At 44.4% G+C, this 16,230-nt stretch overlaps 2 protein-coding genes and 1 long non-coding RNA gene across 4 annotated transcripts in view; 2 read left to right on the forward strand and 1 right to left on the reverse strand.

Moving 5' to 3' along the window:
- The window catches only part of igf2r (insulin-like growth factor 2 receptor), a 35,902-nt gene extending 26,230 nt beyond the window's left edge, over window positions 1-9,672 (forward strand). The window contains exons 37-51 of the mRNA XM_063902015.1: window positions 574-707; window positions 1,144-1,293; window positions 1,461-1,625; window positions 1,858-2,068; window positions 2,162-2,314; window positions 2,684-2,918; window positions 3,001-3,137; window positions 3,484-3,601; window positions 4,100-4,246; window positions 4,459-4,643; window positions 4,740-4,926; window positions 5,016-5,159; window positions 5,252-5,321; window positions 5,622-5,915; window positions 6,084-9,672. Of these exons, the coding sequence (XP_063758085.1) occupies window positions 574-707; window positions 1,144-1,293; window positions 1,461-1,625; window positions 1,858-2,068; window positions 2,162-2,314; window positions 2,684-2,918; window positions 3,001-3,137; window positions 3,484-3,601; window positions 4,100-4,246; window positions 4,459-4,643; window positions 4,740-4,926; window positions 5,016-5,159; window positions 5,252-5,321; window positions 5,622-5,915; window positions 6,084-6,242 (2,489 nt within the window). The 3' untranslated portion in view covers window positions 6,243-9,672. The remainder of the gene's footprint in view (window positions 1-573; window positions 708-1,143; window positions 1,294-1,460; window positions 1,626-1,857; window positions 2,069-2,161; window positions 2,315-2,683; window positions 2,919-3,000; window positions 3,138-3,483; window positions 3,602-4,099; window positions 4,247-4,458; window positions 4,644-4,739; window positions 4,927-5,015; window positions 5,160-5,251; window positions 5,322-5,621; window positions 5,916-6,083) is intronic.
- On the reverse strand, window positions 559-3,643 carry LOC134876846 (uncharacterized). 2 transcript variants are annotated; one of them, XR_010167502.1, is made up of 4 exons: window positions 3,306-3,643; window positions 2,654-3,165; window positions 1,437-2,107; window positions 559-1,305 (listed from the first exon to the last, which is right to left on the reverse strand). It is a non-coding gene; the product is annotated as an uncharacterized LOC134876846 (long non-coding RNA). The 2 variants fall into 2 exon arrangements; XR_010167503.1 differs by having other exon boundaries at window positions 3,278-3,643.
- A 766-nt stretch (window positions 9,673-10,438) lies between the features above and the next one.
- On the forward strand, window positions 10,439-16,180 carry LOC134876842 (solute carrier family 22 member 2-like). Its single transcript, XM_063902017.1, has 11 exons — window positions 10,439-11,188; window positions 11,687-11,790; window positions 12,073-12,227; window positions 12,323-12,491; window positions 13,043-13,157; window positions 13,539-13,639; window positions 14,041-14,255; window positions 14,341-14,449; window positions 15,227-15,339; window positions 15,436-15,535; window positions 15,850-16,180. The coding sequence occupies exons 1-11, from the start codon at window positions 10,784-10,786 to the stop codon at window positions 15,941-15,943; spliced, it is 1,680 nt and encodes a 559-aa protein (XP_063758087.1). The 5' UTR covers window positions 10,439-10,783; the 3' UTR covers window positions 15,944-16,180.
- The last annotated feature ends 50 nt before the right edge of the window (window positions 16,181-16,230 follow it).

Below are 16,230 nucleotides of genomic sequence, written 5' to 3' on the forward strand. Positions count from 1 at the left end.
TCCCTGTGCAGAGAGAGTAGTCACACTCCCTTTGTCTCTCTAGTTATGCAACTGTCTCTCGCCTTTGTTCATGTAAATGCATGTAAGTCACAGTCTGTTGCTGCTTCTAGAAAGACCTCTTTGTTAAAGCAGAGTGCATTTTCAAGCTGGAGACAACCTTCCAGATTTTCCTATATCGAAGAACACACATTAAGAAATATAATGTAGCAACAACACGTTAGCTAGCGGTGCTGAAAGCATCTCACACCTTAAGGAAATTGTACTGTGTTTGCAGGATAGATAGCAAGCTAATGTTATCATGCATTGATTTAAATTGCTCCGCAGGTTGATGAAAAGCTCGGTGCGAAATATAATATGTTCCTATTGAAAGTGGTAACTGGACTTCATTTTAAAGCGTCAGTCTTTGCGACCCCTTTGAAAGCGCTTTGTCTTTTATAAACAAAACCATTTATCTGGATCTGAGACACTTGAACCTTTAAGCGCTTTTGATATATCTTTTAAAATGTCTAGTCTTGTGATTTTTCCATCTTTTAAATAAGGGAGTTGACTTGCAGTTCCCTCTTTTCCTCTCAGATGACACGGTGGGCGAAGACGACGGATCTCCAGACTTCTACATCAACATCTGTCAGCCTCTCAACCCCATCCCCGGGGTCTCCTGCCCTCCCGGAGCTGCCGTCTGCTCAGATCCTGACAAAGGATCTCCTGTGGTAAGACACTCACAAGCACCACTATACACTTCCATACCGTCGAGGCGCACAATTAGACTCTTAGTGCTTTTCAAATATGGTATGGAGGGTTTGCAAGTTCAGGCAGTTCTTGGTTTCTTGCACACAGTTTGGGGAGATATTATTACTAAAGGTGCTTCAAGAAAACACACATTTGACTCTAACTACAGATCAGGTATTTCTAGATTTCACTCAAAAAATGAGAGGTTTTGAATTGACTTCTACATAATTAGGGTTTATTTTCCAATCAGGGACAACATGGAAACACACCTAGACCTCTTTCCTGTCTTTTTTCTGTGTGATGATGCTCCCTCTTGTCCCGTCTCTCAATGTTTGATCTGCTTTTGCTTCCCGTCTCTTTTAACGACGTTGCCTTCATACTCTTCTGCCGTTAACGCTCTCTATCTGTCTCCTGAAGGACATCGGGCGGACTACCAGCGGTCCTGAGATCAGCAGCTCTACAGGGGAAGTGTCCATCACTTACAGCAGCTCCACCAAGTGTGCGACTGATAATGCTCAGAACTACACCTCCACCATCATCTTCACCTGCCAGAGAGGCCTGGAGCTGGTGAGTCGGATACTGGGGGGCGTTATAGGGTCAAGAATAAAGGGGGGAGGAATCAGAGGAGGAATGAGAGGAGGATTAATACAATTATTTGGCATTTAGAGAAAGAAATGTGGAGTAAAACTTTCATTATCTCAACTTCCTACCTATCCTTTTATTTCTCCATCCAGGGCTCTCCTCAGATGCTGAAACTGCAGGACTGTGTGTATCTGTTTGAGTGGGCGACTCCCCTCGTGTGTTCAGACGCCACACACACCAACACCACCGGCTGCCGGCTCACCGACTCCCAGCTGCAGTTCACCTTCGACCTGTCCATCCTCTCGGGTCCAGTGCAGGTGAGCCTCATTGTTGTGTATCCACCCCAGAGTTACACATGATTAAGTCCTTCATCTTGTTCAATTGCAATCACCAGATAATCATAATTTCAGCGCCTATTGAGAACAAAGTAATGACATACAATAATACAAGAACAAAAAGACGTTAGTCATGTATTTATTTCTCTGCACAGCAGGTTAATATATATAAATAGATATAATATAAGGTAGTAAAGTGTAGTCTCTGTCTCAGGTACACGTGGGCTCCAACGTGTACCACATCAACGTCTGCGGCGCAGTGGCAGAGCCGGCCTGTAAGAACAGCGCAGTTTGCCGGGTGTCTGGTTCCGGTTCAGAGAAGAGTGCCTCGTCTTTTGGAATCAGCAAGGCCATGACGATGGACTTCAAACACGATGAGGAGGCTGTCATGATGCAGTATGGAGGGGGGGATCCCTGCCCACCAGGTAGGTCTGCTTTACTTACCCTCCTAACATGTTCAAACCCTATTAAAAAACCCAGAACGTAAGTAGAAGTAATTGTTTGTTTGTGTGTTGAAGTGACGGATCAGGAGGAGGTGTGTGTGTTCCCCTTCACCTTCATGAGTAAGTCGTACAAGGAGTGCACCAAAGAGGGAAGGTCTGACGGCAGGATGTGGTGCGCAACATCCGCCAACTATGACACGGACAAGAAGTGGGGATTCTGCAACGCAGGTGGGGACTCATTTCTGTTTCATTTAACAGTTTAACAGTGTGGACTAGTCTTCATGTTAGAACAAACTCAGGAAACAATGATTCTACATAAGAGCCAATTTAAATGTGCTTTTAAAACATTTGAGTCAGAAGACACGACATTTCACTGCTAGAAAGGGCTTAACCTACGAGTACTTCTTCCCCTTTAGTTAAGGTAGCAACGTTTAATTGATTAGTCGACTTTTATTAATCCAACTAATTACTTACTTTTGAGGTTTAGGTCTCAAGATGTTAGTCAGAAAAGAAGAGTATAACAGAGCAGGTAGTGCATATGAAAAGGCCAATCGTTGTTTCTCTCACCATGTTAAAGCATCTGCCTCCCTCCTGCAGTCTCCAGTAAGCGCCAGTCCTCCATCCTGTTCAGCTGCGATCAGTCCGCGGGCCACGGCACTCCTCAGCTGCTCTCTGAGACGGCGGGGTGTTCGACCACCTTTCAGTGGCGCACCAGCGCTGTGTGTCCCCCGGTGAAGATGGAGTGTAAGCTGGTCAGCCAGCACCAGACCTTCGACCTGCGGACCCTCTCCTCCCTCACCGAGCCCTGGAAGTTCAGCCACCATGGAGACTCGTGAGTCCGATTTCAATTAGGTTAAGATGAATTAAATAACTTGAAACTGATTTGACCATGACACTCCTCTGCTGGTCCTCAGGTACTACATCAACCTGTGTCAGGGGATCCACGGCGGGCTGACAGGATGTCCAGAAGGAGCGACTGTGTGCCGACGCTCCGCAATAGGAGCCACACGCACCCTGGGGAAGGTTTACACCCAGCAAATGACCTACACTGGTGGGTAACTGAGGTCATAAGGGACCACCTGTAAAAGATCCACAAATCAATTAGTGAATTTGGCAATAAAATGTACAGGTGTACATGGTGTCAGTTAGTTTTACTTTACTGTCAATGAACATTTACCGGTGTTACCTTACCTACTCTCCTAGCTTCTTAAGGATTTACCTTATTTTCCAGTAGCCTAGAGTCACAGATTGTGGATGTGTTTCCACAAATAGTATTGAGACAATCTACCTCCATAGTTGCAGCTGCTGTTTTTTTATTACTAGTTAATCTTCTTACAGCTGTGTTTTTATTTTATATCAGAAAAGTTCATGATCATAATCTCAAACTCCCTCTGCAGATGGAAAGATCTCCGTGAGTTACTCAGCCGGAGACGATGTGTGTGGTACGGGCGTGAAGGCGAAGACTACGATCCAGCTGAGCTGCGGCTCCACTGTGGGCCGACCGACACTCATCAGGTACACAGAAACACACAATATAAAAACCGCTAACAGGCACGGGATTGGATCTGTCAGAAGAAGCTTTAAGATGTTATTTCACTGGATTGAATCATTCAAAGATATTAAAAGCAGGATGAAAAGATTTTGTTACATATTCACAGTCTGCGTCATTGCCCCGATCGTCCTGACTCCACATGACGCTGCCGTAGACCATGAACTACGCTCCACTACAGTGATGGTTCAGGGATTGCTAACTCTGCCTGTTAATTAATGTCTGCTGAACAGAATGTCTGCTTTAAAGTTAAACCTTCTCTGGTTTCAGCTTGATATGCGGTGCATGCCGAACATAATTCAGCGCACTTTGTCTAGTTGATAGAAAGCTTTGTAGTTAAGAAAGGTCTGACTGTCTTCCTTCAAAGTAAAGTGTTGTCATGATTCAGTTGTTTTAACCCTGTAGAGAAGGTGCTGTATAAGTAAGGTTATGATTGTCGATGCTGTCTGTTTCTGTGCTATCAGTGTCGATGAAGCCTCCTGTGAGTTTGTGATTGGATGGGAGACTCGTTCGGCGTGTGCGGTGAAGCAGCAGGAGGTGGTGATGGTGAACGGGACGATTCAGGTCCCCGACACCGGAGCCAGCCTCAGCCTGGGGGCGCTCTACTTCAGGTGACAAGAGCAGCCGTGCACCTGTGTCTCAATCCTGATTCCTGATCCCTTTCCAACTACTCAAAGACCTACAAAATATCATTTCACGCAAGCATACAATTAAAATACATACAAAATGCAATTCAATTAGAGAATCAGTTTTGGCTCCAAGGGAAAAATGTGTGTTGTGCACCCTGCTTTACACCCTTTTTTCCCCCCCCTGCTTCTCTCAGCCAACATGAGGCGTCCGGAGACATCCGACCTAACGGAGACCGATACGTCTACCACATCCAGCTGTCCGGCATCACCAACAACTCGCTGACCAGCTGCATCGGTGCAAACATCTGTCAGGTCAAGCTCAACGCGCCCTACAGACGCAGGATCGGCTCCTCCAGCAAGGCCAAGTACTACATCAAAGGTAACGCTCTGCTGAGTTTACTCCCTGACAACAACAACAACAACAACAACAACAACAACAATTAATTTAACACAAAGTGTCTAAACGCCTCCACAGGAGGGAACCTGGATGTGATGGTGCCCTCGGAGTCGGCGTGTGGACGTGAGAAAACCAAAATGGTGTCGTCCACCATCATGTTCCACTGCAGCCCGTCAGCAGGCGTTGGTATCCCCGAGTTCATGCTGGAGACGGATGAATGCCAGTATCTGTTTGTGTGGCACACAGACGCTGTGTGTGTGCTCACGTGAGTAAAAGCTTTAAAACTGAGAAGTAGTTCACAACTCCAGGCAGCCAAAGTATACGTGTGTTCCCTTCTTTATTCTCCCGCTGAAGGATCGGCGCCAAGTCCTACGACGACGACCCTGATGCTCCGGCTCTCTCCAGACACAGCCAGGCGTTCGGGCTGATGCTGAGCCTCCTGCTGCTGAGTCTCACCGTCTGCCTGCTTGGGCTTCTGCTGCACAAGAGGGAGAGGAGGTGAGACAGAGAGCATCGGACAAATGCAGAACAATGCAAAGACGTTTGCAGAATCCTCTCACACGGTCCGTCTGGTTTCTTTCTCCGAACAGAGAGCTGGTGATCCAGAAAGTGGCTGGCTGCTGCAGGAGAGGAAACCAAGTGTCCTATAAATACTCCAAGGTTGGTTGATCTTATTATTGTAGGCTGCATCCAAACATTTCCCCTCATCCTCTCACCTTTCCTGATTCTGTGTTATGGCGTCCAACCATACACAGCTGCCCACATCATGCATAATAAAAGCTTCCCTCCTGTAAGCAAGGTTACCTGTCAGGTGTTCCCTTCATGTCTGAGGCGTGCAGAAGAAGACCCTCATGCACCCGTTTTCACTTGCCGAACTGCAAAGCCACCTTTGTTTGAAAGCCTCATAACGACAGGCAGACATCTCCTGGGGATTTATTTCTCCCAACTTTGACTCCTCAGGTCGACATGGACGAGGAGGGTGGAGAGGAGGAGATGGAGTGGCTGGTGGAGGAGCTCGAAGGCCCTCCCTCGTCTACCTCCTCCTTGTTGTTGTCACAGCGGGGGAAGAGTAGCCACGGTAACGGCTACATCAAAACCAAGCTGGTGAACACGGACGGCCTGCACTCGTTCTCTCTGGACGATCAGGACGAGGACGATAGCGAGGACGAGGTGCTGAGCGTCCCGGGGGTGCGGGTGGTCAAATCCTCCGGTCTGTCCCGGCTCTCCGCGGCCAGTCGCAGCCCCTTCCTGCAGGTGAGTGTCCGCCCAACATCTGTCCAGGTGTTTCTTACCTGGAGCTCAGTCTCTGTTGCAGTGGATTCACATTAGAGAAGGTTCTGATTCTGAGGAATGTGTCTGATCTTTCTCTGTATTTACAGTCGTATAACGAGCATATGTGTATCTGTCTTCCTCCAATAACAGGAGGAGAGCGACGAGGACCTGGTGGGCCTCCTGGAGGAGTCGGGCAGGAAGCGGAGGAGCAGCAAACCTCGCTCCTCAGGCGGTAATCACGGTAACGACACGGCAGCAAACAGGAAGCGGGACGAGGATGACAGTGACGAGGACCTCCTCAGGGTGTGATGTCACTTCCTCCTTCCCCGGCGCTCTCCACCAATCTGAACTCCTCTCTCTTTCTCAGTGAATGTCTCCATAACAGCATCAAAAACACACCAACAGCAAATTGAAGGCAGAAAACCCTTTCCTCTCTTTCTGGATTTATTTTGTATTTGTTGGACTGCACCTTTACTTGGCCTCAGACTCGATCCAGTGCGTCAGTGTCAGCACATGCTTTCTTATTTATTAATAGCTGATTATTTAAAGGGTCCTTTTTTGACCCGCACACATTTTTTTGTCATTTCTAAAATAAGACAACTTTCTCCAGTATATTTAGTCAAATCTTGACATTTATCTAATAAAAACACTAGAAATCAACCCCAGATGCACGAAAAAACATCTCTAACTTTGCATTGAGGCAGATCAGTGAAAAAGATGGAAATTAAATCATACTGTTCTTTTATTTTGTGAGTTTTTGAAGTGAAGTCGTGCCATTGCTTTCGCACTTTATTGTCATCGATAAACTGATCATGTCTCATTGCAGACGTCTACATTTGGAGTTGATTTTTAGTTTGATTGATAACTGTGGTCAGATATCCAATGAAGTAGCTCAAATGGAAAGCATATTTTAGGAGAAAGCTATCGGATGAAATAAAAAAGAGGCGACTGGTTTGGTTTCCTGGACGCGGGGCAGCGGAGGTGTCGCCTCGTGTCGTGTCTAAAGGGAATGAAGACACCTGTGTGTGTCTTCTTGCTGTTTACAGTTGCTCTGAAAGCTCTCTTTCTTTCTCCTGGGAAAAGAAAGCGCGATGCCTTCCTGACGATGATTGCATTCTCATCGATGAGTCGTGTCCCCGGCGACAGATAGATTTATTTTTTTCTCGTTTTGATCAGAAACGTTGTACATAGAGGATTATGTTCTATAATATGGACGTTTTGTTTGTTTGTTTGTTTGTTTGTTTGTTGTCTTCACCGGTGAATTGCTCATTTGTTTTTATGATTATTTAAGTGGGAGTCTGTTCTGTGTGGGAAGATGGCCTTAAGTGTGAATGGATGGTCGACGAGAGAAAGTAAAATATGAAATGTTTTTTTTGTTTTTGACTCCCCCTCCTCCCATCCTTTCCCTCCCGCCAAAGCCATATTTCTCCCCGCCGCCGCTGCTGGCACCAATGTACTGAGGTTGGGATGTGTGTTTCCGCTCGCACGCTGTCACATTAAAGGCTCATCTCTGGTGTTCAGGTCTGTGATTGTGGAAGTCGCTGCGTGGAAAAGTGAGATTTTGTTTCTCCGTGAAGCCAATTGTGTCGTGCTGAAGTCAGCCCTTCTTAGCCAAACACACGGAAAGAAAGAAGCATTAAAGTGTCAAGAAAGCTACCAGGCTACTTACATTTACCATATCCTGCTTTACTGTCTAACCCGTGTGATGATGGGAGACCCGGGACAGAGGGGGGGATGTTTATCCAACTGCACATTATGAGTGAGCCTGCACAGTGTTTGTGTGTTTACCTACTCCCAGGTGTTATGCTTTCCTCCCAAGCAAAGAAGCATTCAATAAGACGACAAGGGAGGAAATTACAAACCCACAAACATCCTGACCTACGACACCGAAGCAGTTTTGGTAACGTGTTATTGTTCCAGTTGAGATAAACAAAGTGGAGCTGATCTTTTCTGCTGTGCATACCATACGAACATATGAAGAGTTTCCTAAGGCTGCAGCTGCTTTTTTACGGTCAATACCGAGTCCATGGTGACCTCTTCACCCAAGCGTTTAATGGACAGAGCAACAAATCCTCACATTTGGGAAGCTCGTAACACTGAACACTTGACGTGTAATAATCCTGTAATTGAATAACAGTCGTCAATTACCTCCTCGTTAATTCTCCGCCTTAAACGTGGTAATCAAGCAAAAAACCAGTCCTAACTTGAGGTCCATTTACTAGATTTCTCTGAGGCTTTCAACACTTCTTACAGCAGATTTGGCTTTCACTTAATTATCAACTGAGATGGGTTAACAGCTCCAGAGAGATGTACCACTTATCAAACTAAACTTTTGAAGTTTAAGAGACAAGCCGTTGGAGCTGAAACAGACAGAAGTCAGAACAAATCTTGACTTTCAGCCTGTTTGTAAATGAAGTATGATTGGAATTTGGACTCTTTATTGTTTAAATCAGTTATTGGGACAGTTTTCACTTCACTGTCACATTCTGGACTTAATCAATCAAGCGTTAGGGGATTAATAGACTAATTTATAATGAAAATGACTATTAGTTGCAGACCCAAGTATCCTCCTTTTCCTTGTATCGGTACATCTGAAAAGGAATACCACTCCAAACATTATGTTGGTGAATGCTAAACCTTGGGAGAGTACCTGTTGATTCATTGACAGAGCAGGAACAAAGTATTGATTTGCAACCATAAACATAGTGCACTCACACTGTGCATTAAAAAGGGGAATGACAGTCGATTCCCTTTTGTGATCTTCAGTATTCAATCCACAGAGGCTAAAGACATCATCAAAACGTGATGCGAAAAATCTGGACAAAGTAGACTCACTTTTCAGGGTATTTCTAAACACGTGTTTGTAGGATACCTCTCGTCCAAAACACGAAAAGGATTTTACAAAGTATTGAAATGGGAAACGATCAGTATTTTATACAGATGAGTTTGGGATGTGCCATAATAATTAACAAGAAGAGAACACCGTTACGTCCGTCCCCTCATGCTCCGGCTGATGCTCCAAACACAAGTAAAATGTCCAGAAAGATTTGAAGCTTTGTTCACATTTTCTTCTCAACTATCACCTGTTAATGAACAACAACCATATCACTAGACAGTGTTTAAGAAAATGAGGTTTAGCGGGACGGGTTTCCAAAGAACTATTCAATGAGTGCTTTTACAAATGTCCTCTATCCATGTGCATCGATTAAAACCTCTCCTCGGTCCCACATACGCTCCAAATAAATCAGGCTTGTTGCTCTAAAGGTGTTTTACTTCCTGATCCATCAAATCAGCTCATATCTCACGAGGAGAAGTCGTAGCGCTCGCAGAAGAAGAGCGATGACGATTAACATCTGACGGTCTCTTGTGTTTCTCCATCGTTGCATAAAGTCTGTTCGGCTGTATTTAGCAACCAAAGTTGATGTGCGTGGTGCTCGTGAAGAAATGAACGGACATTCTTGTGCTTTTGTTTTGGTCTGCAATCGAGCAGAGGAACGCTTTGGGTGACGGGAAACAAATTCAAATTCAGACAAATGATCTTGGAGGCTTTAGCGACTTAAAGGGGGGGAAAAAAGCACAAGAAGCTTTGCTGGGATGATTCGGTACGATGGGAGATCCTCCTTCTGTTTCAGTTGGTGTACGTTTGATCTGTTTTTCAGCTCTGCCTGTTTTTCCTATTTAAAAACAACGTTGATGTAAAAAATATTGCATTATTTGAATAAATAAGATCTGCTGTTTATCACTGCTGTGGTCTCGTAACATGTCTGTGACTTTAACACACTCAAAAGAGACTTAACTTCAACTTGTTAGGAAGGACTTGAGACTTGGACTTGTATTGATTGAATTATCTCAGTTTAACTAAAACTAATGTATACATAACTTAGAAGTGTCTTAAAGGACTTGATAATTGACTTTGGCCTGTTTCAAAGGACACACAACTTGACCTGGACTCTTCTCAAAGGTATCATGACTTGTCTTGGGCTTATCTGGCTTGGGATTTTGCCATACAGACTTGTTGGACCTGTTGAATGAAACAAAATGTACCTAGACTTGTCTTGAAGAACATGAGACTTGGGCTTGTCTAGTAAGGAGTCATGACTTGTCTTGCACAAGTCTGGGAGCCCTCATTGGCTTTGACATGTCTTTACATCATGTGAGAGGACTTGAGATTTGGCTTGGGTTTGTTTTAATGACTTGAGACTAGACTTTTAGGAGACAGGATGTAGACTAATTTCCTAGAGGCGAACTTTAGACTTGCACTTGTTTCAAAGGAAGAGTGACATGCACAAGTCTGCCTGGACATGGTAAATATCTTTAAGCTTGACTTAGATCTGTTTGAATGACATGAATATTGTCCAATATATGAACTTTTTCAAGGAACGTCCAAGGACTCAAAGACAACTCTGACCTTCACACCCCTTGTCCCCCCTACCCCTTTGCACGTGATGTGAACTCGATCCTCTTCCCCTGTGAGGACAGATCTTCATGTCTGACAGAAACGTCTTTAAATGTTCACTTATTTACAGCATTAACACGAGACGCACGGAGCTGCTCTCTAGGGAGGCCAATGGTGCTTCCATTGTATGCTAATGACTCGCGTGTAACCATTAAAGCCACACACTGGTTTTATGACGTCTGACAAAAGTGATCATATTAATGTTCCACCTGTTTCCCCGTAGAGCAGCAATCTGTTTCTGAGGACCTTTGCTCCTGCTCGTCCCGTTAAAAACCCAAAGCATGTCAGGGATACCTCTGCAGGGAGATGCTCAGTGTGCACTGTCAGGGCTGCACACACCGTCAGTTAAACTAGTTTTTACTTCTTAGCTGTTTTTAAAGTCCTCTCTGCAGCCATGACCACTTTTGACGACATCTTGGAGGAAGCGGGGAAGTTTGGCCGCTGTCAGAAGCGGATCTTCGCCCTGCTGTGCTTGGTGTCCATGCCCTGGGCCGGGGTCTACGTGGGCATCGTCTTCCAGGGTTTCACCCCGGATCACTGGTGCCGGGACCCCGCGGTGGTGGAGAGGAGGCAGGCCTGCAGCTGGAGCCTGATGGAGGGTCGCAGGCTGACAGTGCCTCTTGTGAACAGCTCAGGGTCGGTGCAGCCGAGCAGCTGCGAGCGCTACCAGGTGGACTGGAACACCACGGCTCTCAGCTGTGATTCACAGGAACTGGACCTCAGCAAAATACCAACCACTGCAGCCTGCAAAGACGGCTGGGAGTACGACTATGAGGGGAGACAGTCCTTTGTTACTGAGGTTAGTAACAAGTGGAAGGAACTATACAGTGGAATATCATGCCATCTGGAAGAAATCAGCTTCTTTTTAAACAGTTATGAAGGACTCTTTTATTGCAGGACAAAAGAAAAAGCATTTAGAGTACCGTAGGAAGTAAAGAGAGGAGTCAAAAGCAAAGAAAAAAAGTACAACTAAATAGTATATTCAAATTAATAAAGTATGAACGTACTTTAATGCCACGTTGAGGCAGTTTGTATACGTATTGTTGTTGTGGAGTTTTAGAAGAATATAAAGAAAAAACGGTGTGTGTGTGTGTGTGTGTGTGTGTGTGTGTGTGTGTGTGTGTGTGTGTGTGTGTGTGTGTGTGTGTGTGTGTGTGTGTGTGTGTGTGTGTGTGTGTGTGTGTGTGTGTGTGTGTGTGTGTGTGTGTGTGTGTGTGTGTGTGTGTGTGTGTGTGTGTGTGTGTGTGTGTGTGTGTGTGTGTGTGTGTGTGTGTGTGTGTGTGTGTGTGTGTGTTAGTTTCACCTGGTGTGTGCAGATGCATGGTTGGTGGATATGTACCAGGCCACGCTCAACGTGGGCTTCCTGGTGGGGAGCATCGCCATCGGCTACCTGGCCGACAGGTAAGCCTGATTTTAGTTTCAATCGGTTCTTTTGTTGTTAAGTGTTGCTGAGGTTCAGTCAAATAACTATAGCCTGTGTTGGATATATAATAGCACGTCTTGTTATTACTGTGTCTTTATCATTTCAAAAAAAGAAGATATAAATATACAAACATAATCAATCAATTAAATTCCTAAAATATCTGAAAAAGATAGAGACTCTTATACTCGTACATCGCTGCTACAAGACATGGATGTTCTAAAGCATTAATTCTGTCTCTTGTGTCTGTATTATTTCCTCAGGTTTGGCAGGAAGATCAGCTTCCTGATGTCCAACCTGTTGAACGCGGTCACAGGGATCATGGTGGCCGTGGCTCCGAACTACGTGACTTTACTCGTCTTCAGAGCGCTGTACGGCTTCGGAGTGAAGGGCGGCTGGGTGGCCGGATACGTGCTGAGTAAGAGCGTCCTTTGACCCCACAGCTGGGATTTACAGGCTACACATCTCCAGCTTTGTTATTATGAAAACATGTTATTGTTGTTATCCTCTCAGTCACCGAGCTGGTGGGGGTGGAGTACAGGCGCACAGTGGGGGTCCTGTACCAGATGTTCTTCAGCGTCGGCATCCTCATCCTCCCGCTGCTCGCCTACTTCATCACAGACTGGCGCTGGCTGCAGGTCGCCATCACTGCGCCTTACTTCGTCTTCCTGTCATACTACTGGTGAGAAACACTAGTGATGCTATGCTTTACACAGGAAGTGAACAACATCTAGTATTTTGGGAAAAGTGCCTGAAGACATCAAAATGACTCTAAACGCTGGAGGTATGGTCACTTACTTTTCCAGTTTACATGAATCCCTCCATCCCCAAAACATTTCTATTCAAGCCAGAATTAATTTACATATTTAAGCAGGTTTTTTTTTACAACTTTGAAACACTTTAGCCGCTTAAAGATGTCCTTACATTGACTTACAACTCCATTATAGTGTAAAATGAGCTATAAATGGACTACTTTTGCATGTAATACTCATCCTGTCTAATAGCAGGGTTAGGATAAAGGGTTTGTTTGAGGCTTGAACAATTCATTAGTGCATCTTTAACACGGCTTTCTTGAACAAAATACATCAGCATGATGAAGTTTATTGTCCCGTTGGCCCTTGCAACGGGTAAAACCTTGTTTGATTGTAAGAAATATATATCTGCAGGCAACAATACATGGCAAGAATCCTTTAAATAACTTGTGTATGCTTCATGAGAGTTTTGTACTTGCAGGTTTATCCCAGAATCTCCCAGATGGCTCCTCTCCCAGAACCATAAGTCCAAAGCTGTGGAGATCACCGAGGCCATGGCCAAAGAGAACAAGATGACCCTGTCCAAAAACATCGAGGTAATGCTGGCTCAGAAAGGATTTCTAAAAGAAACGGTCAAAATGCATCCGGGGGAAATATCGTTTAGGAAAAGAAAAACACTTTTTGTTAATGCTTTATCACCGCTTTCTTAAATGTGTGGTCGCTTATCTATACTTAAATATGTGTTTATATTCATATATGTATTTCTATACCTGCCCAAAAAGAAAAACCCAATCAAAAAATGAGATTAGAACGAAAGCAATTTATTCAGATTTTAGTTTTTATTAAGTATTTATTTGAAATGCAAAATAAAGCACAATATTTATTTGCTTTGTTAATGTGATTTGTGAAGTATTTGAAATGTTAAACTTATATATTAGAAGCCTGACACTCAGCGTATTATATTATAACTCATGCAGAATCTGACCGATGATAACGCAGACACCCGCACCGCCTCCTTCATGGACCTGATCAGAACTCCAAAGATGAGGAAACACACTCTCATCCTCAGCTTCAACTGGTGAGCATTACGGTTATTAAAGCTAGAAATAAAATGAGTTAAAAATGACTTGAAAGAAACATTTGACACCTTTTTTATGTGGATGTTCAATCAGTGTTGAAGGTTAACGTAGTCAATTGAGGTAAGACATTATTTAGTGCTTGCTTTTACAAAATGGGTCTTATTTTGCTTCTTGAAAGCTCACTATGTTAGTTGAATACTGTGGGTTTTAAGATTAGATTGAAGGTGTGAGATTAGATTTATCTAGGAACATCAAATCCTAAATTCAACAAACAATTCACCGAGGTTAAATCATGGTTTTGCTTTCTAGACACGTTTACAAGCTACAGCGTTAATGTTACAACACTTATAGGGTTCTGGTTATCTCATTTACTTCACACATTTCTCCCCGTCTCCTGCAGGTTCACCAGTGCCATCGTGTACCAGGGTCTGATCATGAGGCTGGGCATTCTGGGAGGAAACGTCTACATCGACTTCCTCATCTCCGGCCTGGTGGAGTTCCCCGCTGCCTTCCTCATCCTCTTCACCATCGAACGCATCGGCAGACGCATCCCCTTCGCCACCGCCAACATCGTGGCCGGAGCCGCCTGCTTCATCACCGCCATGATCCCCGACAGTGAGTCCTTCAGAAGTCCTCAGGTTGTAACTTCCTGCTTCCCCTGAAAGCTTTTCCTTTCACTGATTCTGTCTCTGTGTCTCAGGCATGTTCTGGTTCAAGACGGTGGTGGCCTGCATCGGTCGGCTGGGGATCACCATGTCCTTTGAGATGGTGGTATTTGTGAACACTGAGCTCTACCCAACCTTTGTCAGGTATAGAAACCGTCCTACTGTACTCTAGATTGTTGTCTGGGAGGGGTGCACTTGCAATTAGCAAAAAGGTGTTTATTCATTATTTATTAAAAGCCATTTCAATATATCCTTCCCTTTACTGACAACACAGATGGTCCAAATGTTTGTGCACCAATAAGGCACCTCACATAAAAAAGTAATCTATCCCTTGTTTGGACCAAGTTTTAACACACATGAGTTCCTGAAGTGCAAAAAACTAAAAAGCTCGATTTTGACAAAGCTAACTTCATCCGATGTATGCAGACTGACTAATATGCTCGTTCTGATCCTTTTAATATTGATTCAAACTATTCTTTAAGCCATGTTTGCTATTGCTGCTCATGCTAACAGCACAGCCTCAGCTCATTGTGCTTGTTTCTTTGCATGACACAATGCTAGCATAGAAGAAGTCTGTTAGCATGTTAGCCTGATCAACATCCATGCTAAACATTAGGAAGGTTAGCTGTGTTATGTTACATACTTTGTTTCTGTACATCCATGTTAACTACCTGAATATTTGAGCATGCTAAGTGACTAAAGGAGTGTGAAATTCTCCCTAAATTGATAATGAACAGAGAGTAAACCCTTCCATTTAGCTATCAGTGTGCATTGTCCACTGTTGACAGCCTCAGGTAAATACATTTTGAGCAGACATGACATATTTGCACAGGTTCAGTGGTCACAATAGCTGGGAATTCACCCCTCAGTTTTAAACTTAACCTGAACTAAACCAAACTATCTGGTTTGTTCTTCCTGTAGGAACTTTGGAGTGTCTGTCTGCTCGACTCTGTGTGACGTGGGAGGCATCGTGGCTCCCTTCCTGCTCTACAGACTGGCCGTCATCTGGCTGGAGCTGCCTCTCCTCATCTTCGGTGGGTTTCACATTAATATGAGCGATAAAAATTAAAAAAACACAAGTAATAAACAACTATGACACTGTTTATTGTCATGTCTGTGTTGTTGTGCAGGGTCTCTGGCTTTCGTGGCCGGGGGTTTGGTGTTGTTGCTTCCGGAGACCAGAGGCATTCCGCTGCCCGACACCATCGACGACATCGAGAACCCAGGGAGGTGAGAATCTGGACACTTTTTGGCCTGATCCATTGTGTGAATAAATATGCCTTCAAAGCTTAGTATCTGTGTGCATGTGTATATAAGTATTCTGCATCCAGTTTGATACCTATTGCTGAAGATGCCTTGGGGTTTTCAGGTCAACATGCATTAGATCAATGTCTACAATAAGGCTCATTCTCCTTAATGTTGCAGATTTTCTTCTCAATAAAGTGTTATTTATGTCCTAAAATTGTGGGGGGAAAATGGGTTATGATTCCGCATATGTCCTAAAGTGTGTGTGTGTGTGTGTGTGTTTGTGTGTGTGTGTTCAGGATGAAGGAGAACACTGCCCTGAGGAACCAGCAGCTGACCAACCTGCTGCCCACTGAAAACATCTCGAGCAGCACGGAGCCGGCCACAGTTTAGCTGTCTGTGACTGACAGAAGTATTTATTTATGGGTTCTTTAGATACCTCTTAGATTGTGTGCTGCTAAAGTTCTCTCTGAATATTATCACACACAAACGATTTAAACCTCAGGGACGAGTGTCGTTGGATTGAAATGTGTGTGACGGGAGACGGTTATCATGTGATTATTATATAAATACTTAAATTATCAGAGATCCCCGTGCTGCCAGTGTTTATTAAAACATGTATTCAACTTTTCCCTGACTCTCTATCGACTCGCTGCACCATCTCACATCAAACATGCACA

This window comes from Eleginops maclovinus, chromosome 15 (assembly GCF_036324505.1).
Source record: "Eleginops maclovinus isolate JMC-PN-2008 ecotype Puerto Natales chromosome 15, JC_Emac_rtc_rv5, whole genome shotgun sequence".
In the NCBI taxonomy this organism is placed as follows: domain Eukaryota; kingdom Metazoa; phylum Chordata; class Actinopteri; order Perciformes; family Eleginopidae; genus Eleginops; species Eleginops maclovinus.

Coding starts and splice junctions, on each gene's coding strand:
- LOC134876842 (XM_063902017.1), top strand. CDS start 10,784: ATGACCACTTTTGACGACATCTTGGAGGAAGCGGGGAAGTTTGGCCGC. Junction 11,189..11,686: donor GACAGTCCTTTGTTACTGAG/GTTAGTAACAAG, acceptor TGTGTGTGTTAG/TTTCACCTGGTGTGTGCAGA. Junction 15,340..15,435: donor GCTGCCTCTCCTCATCTTCG/GTGGGTTTCACA, acceptor GTTGTTGTGCAG/GGTCTCTGGCTTTCGTGGCC.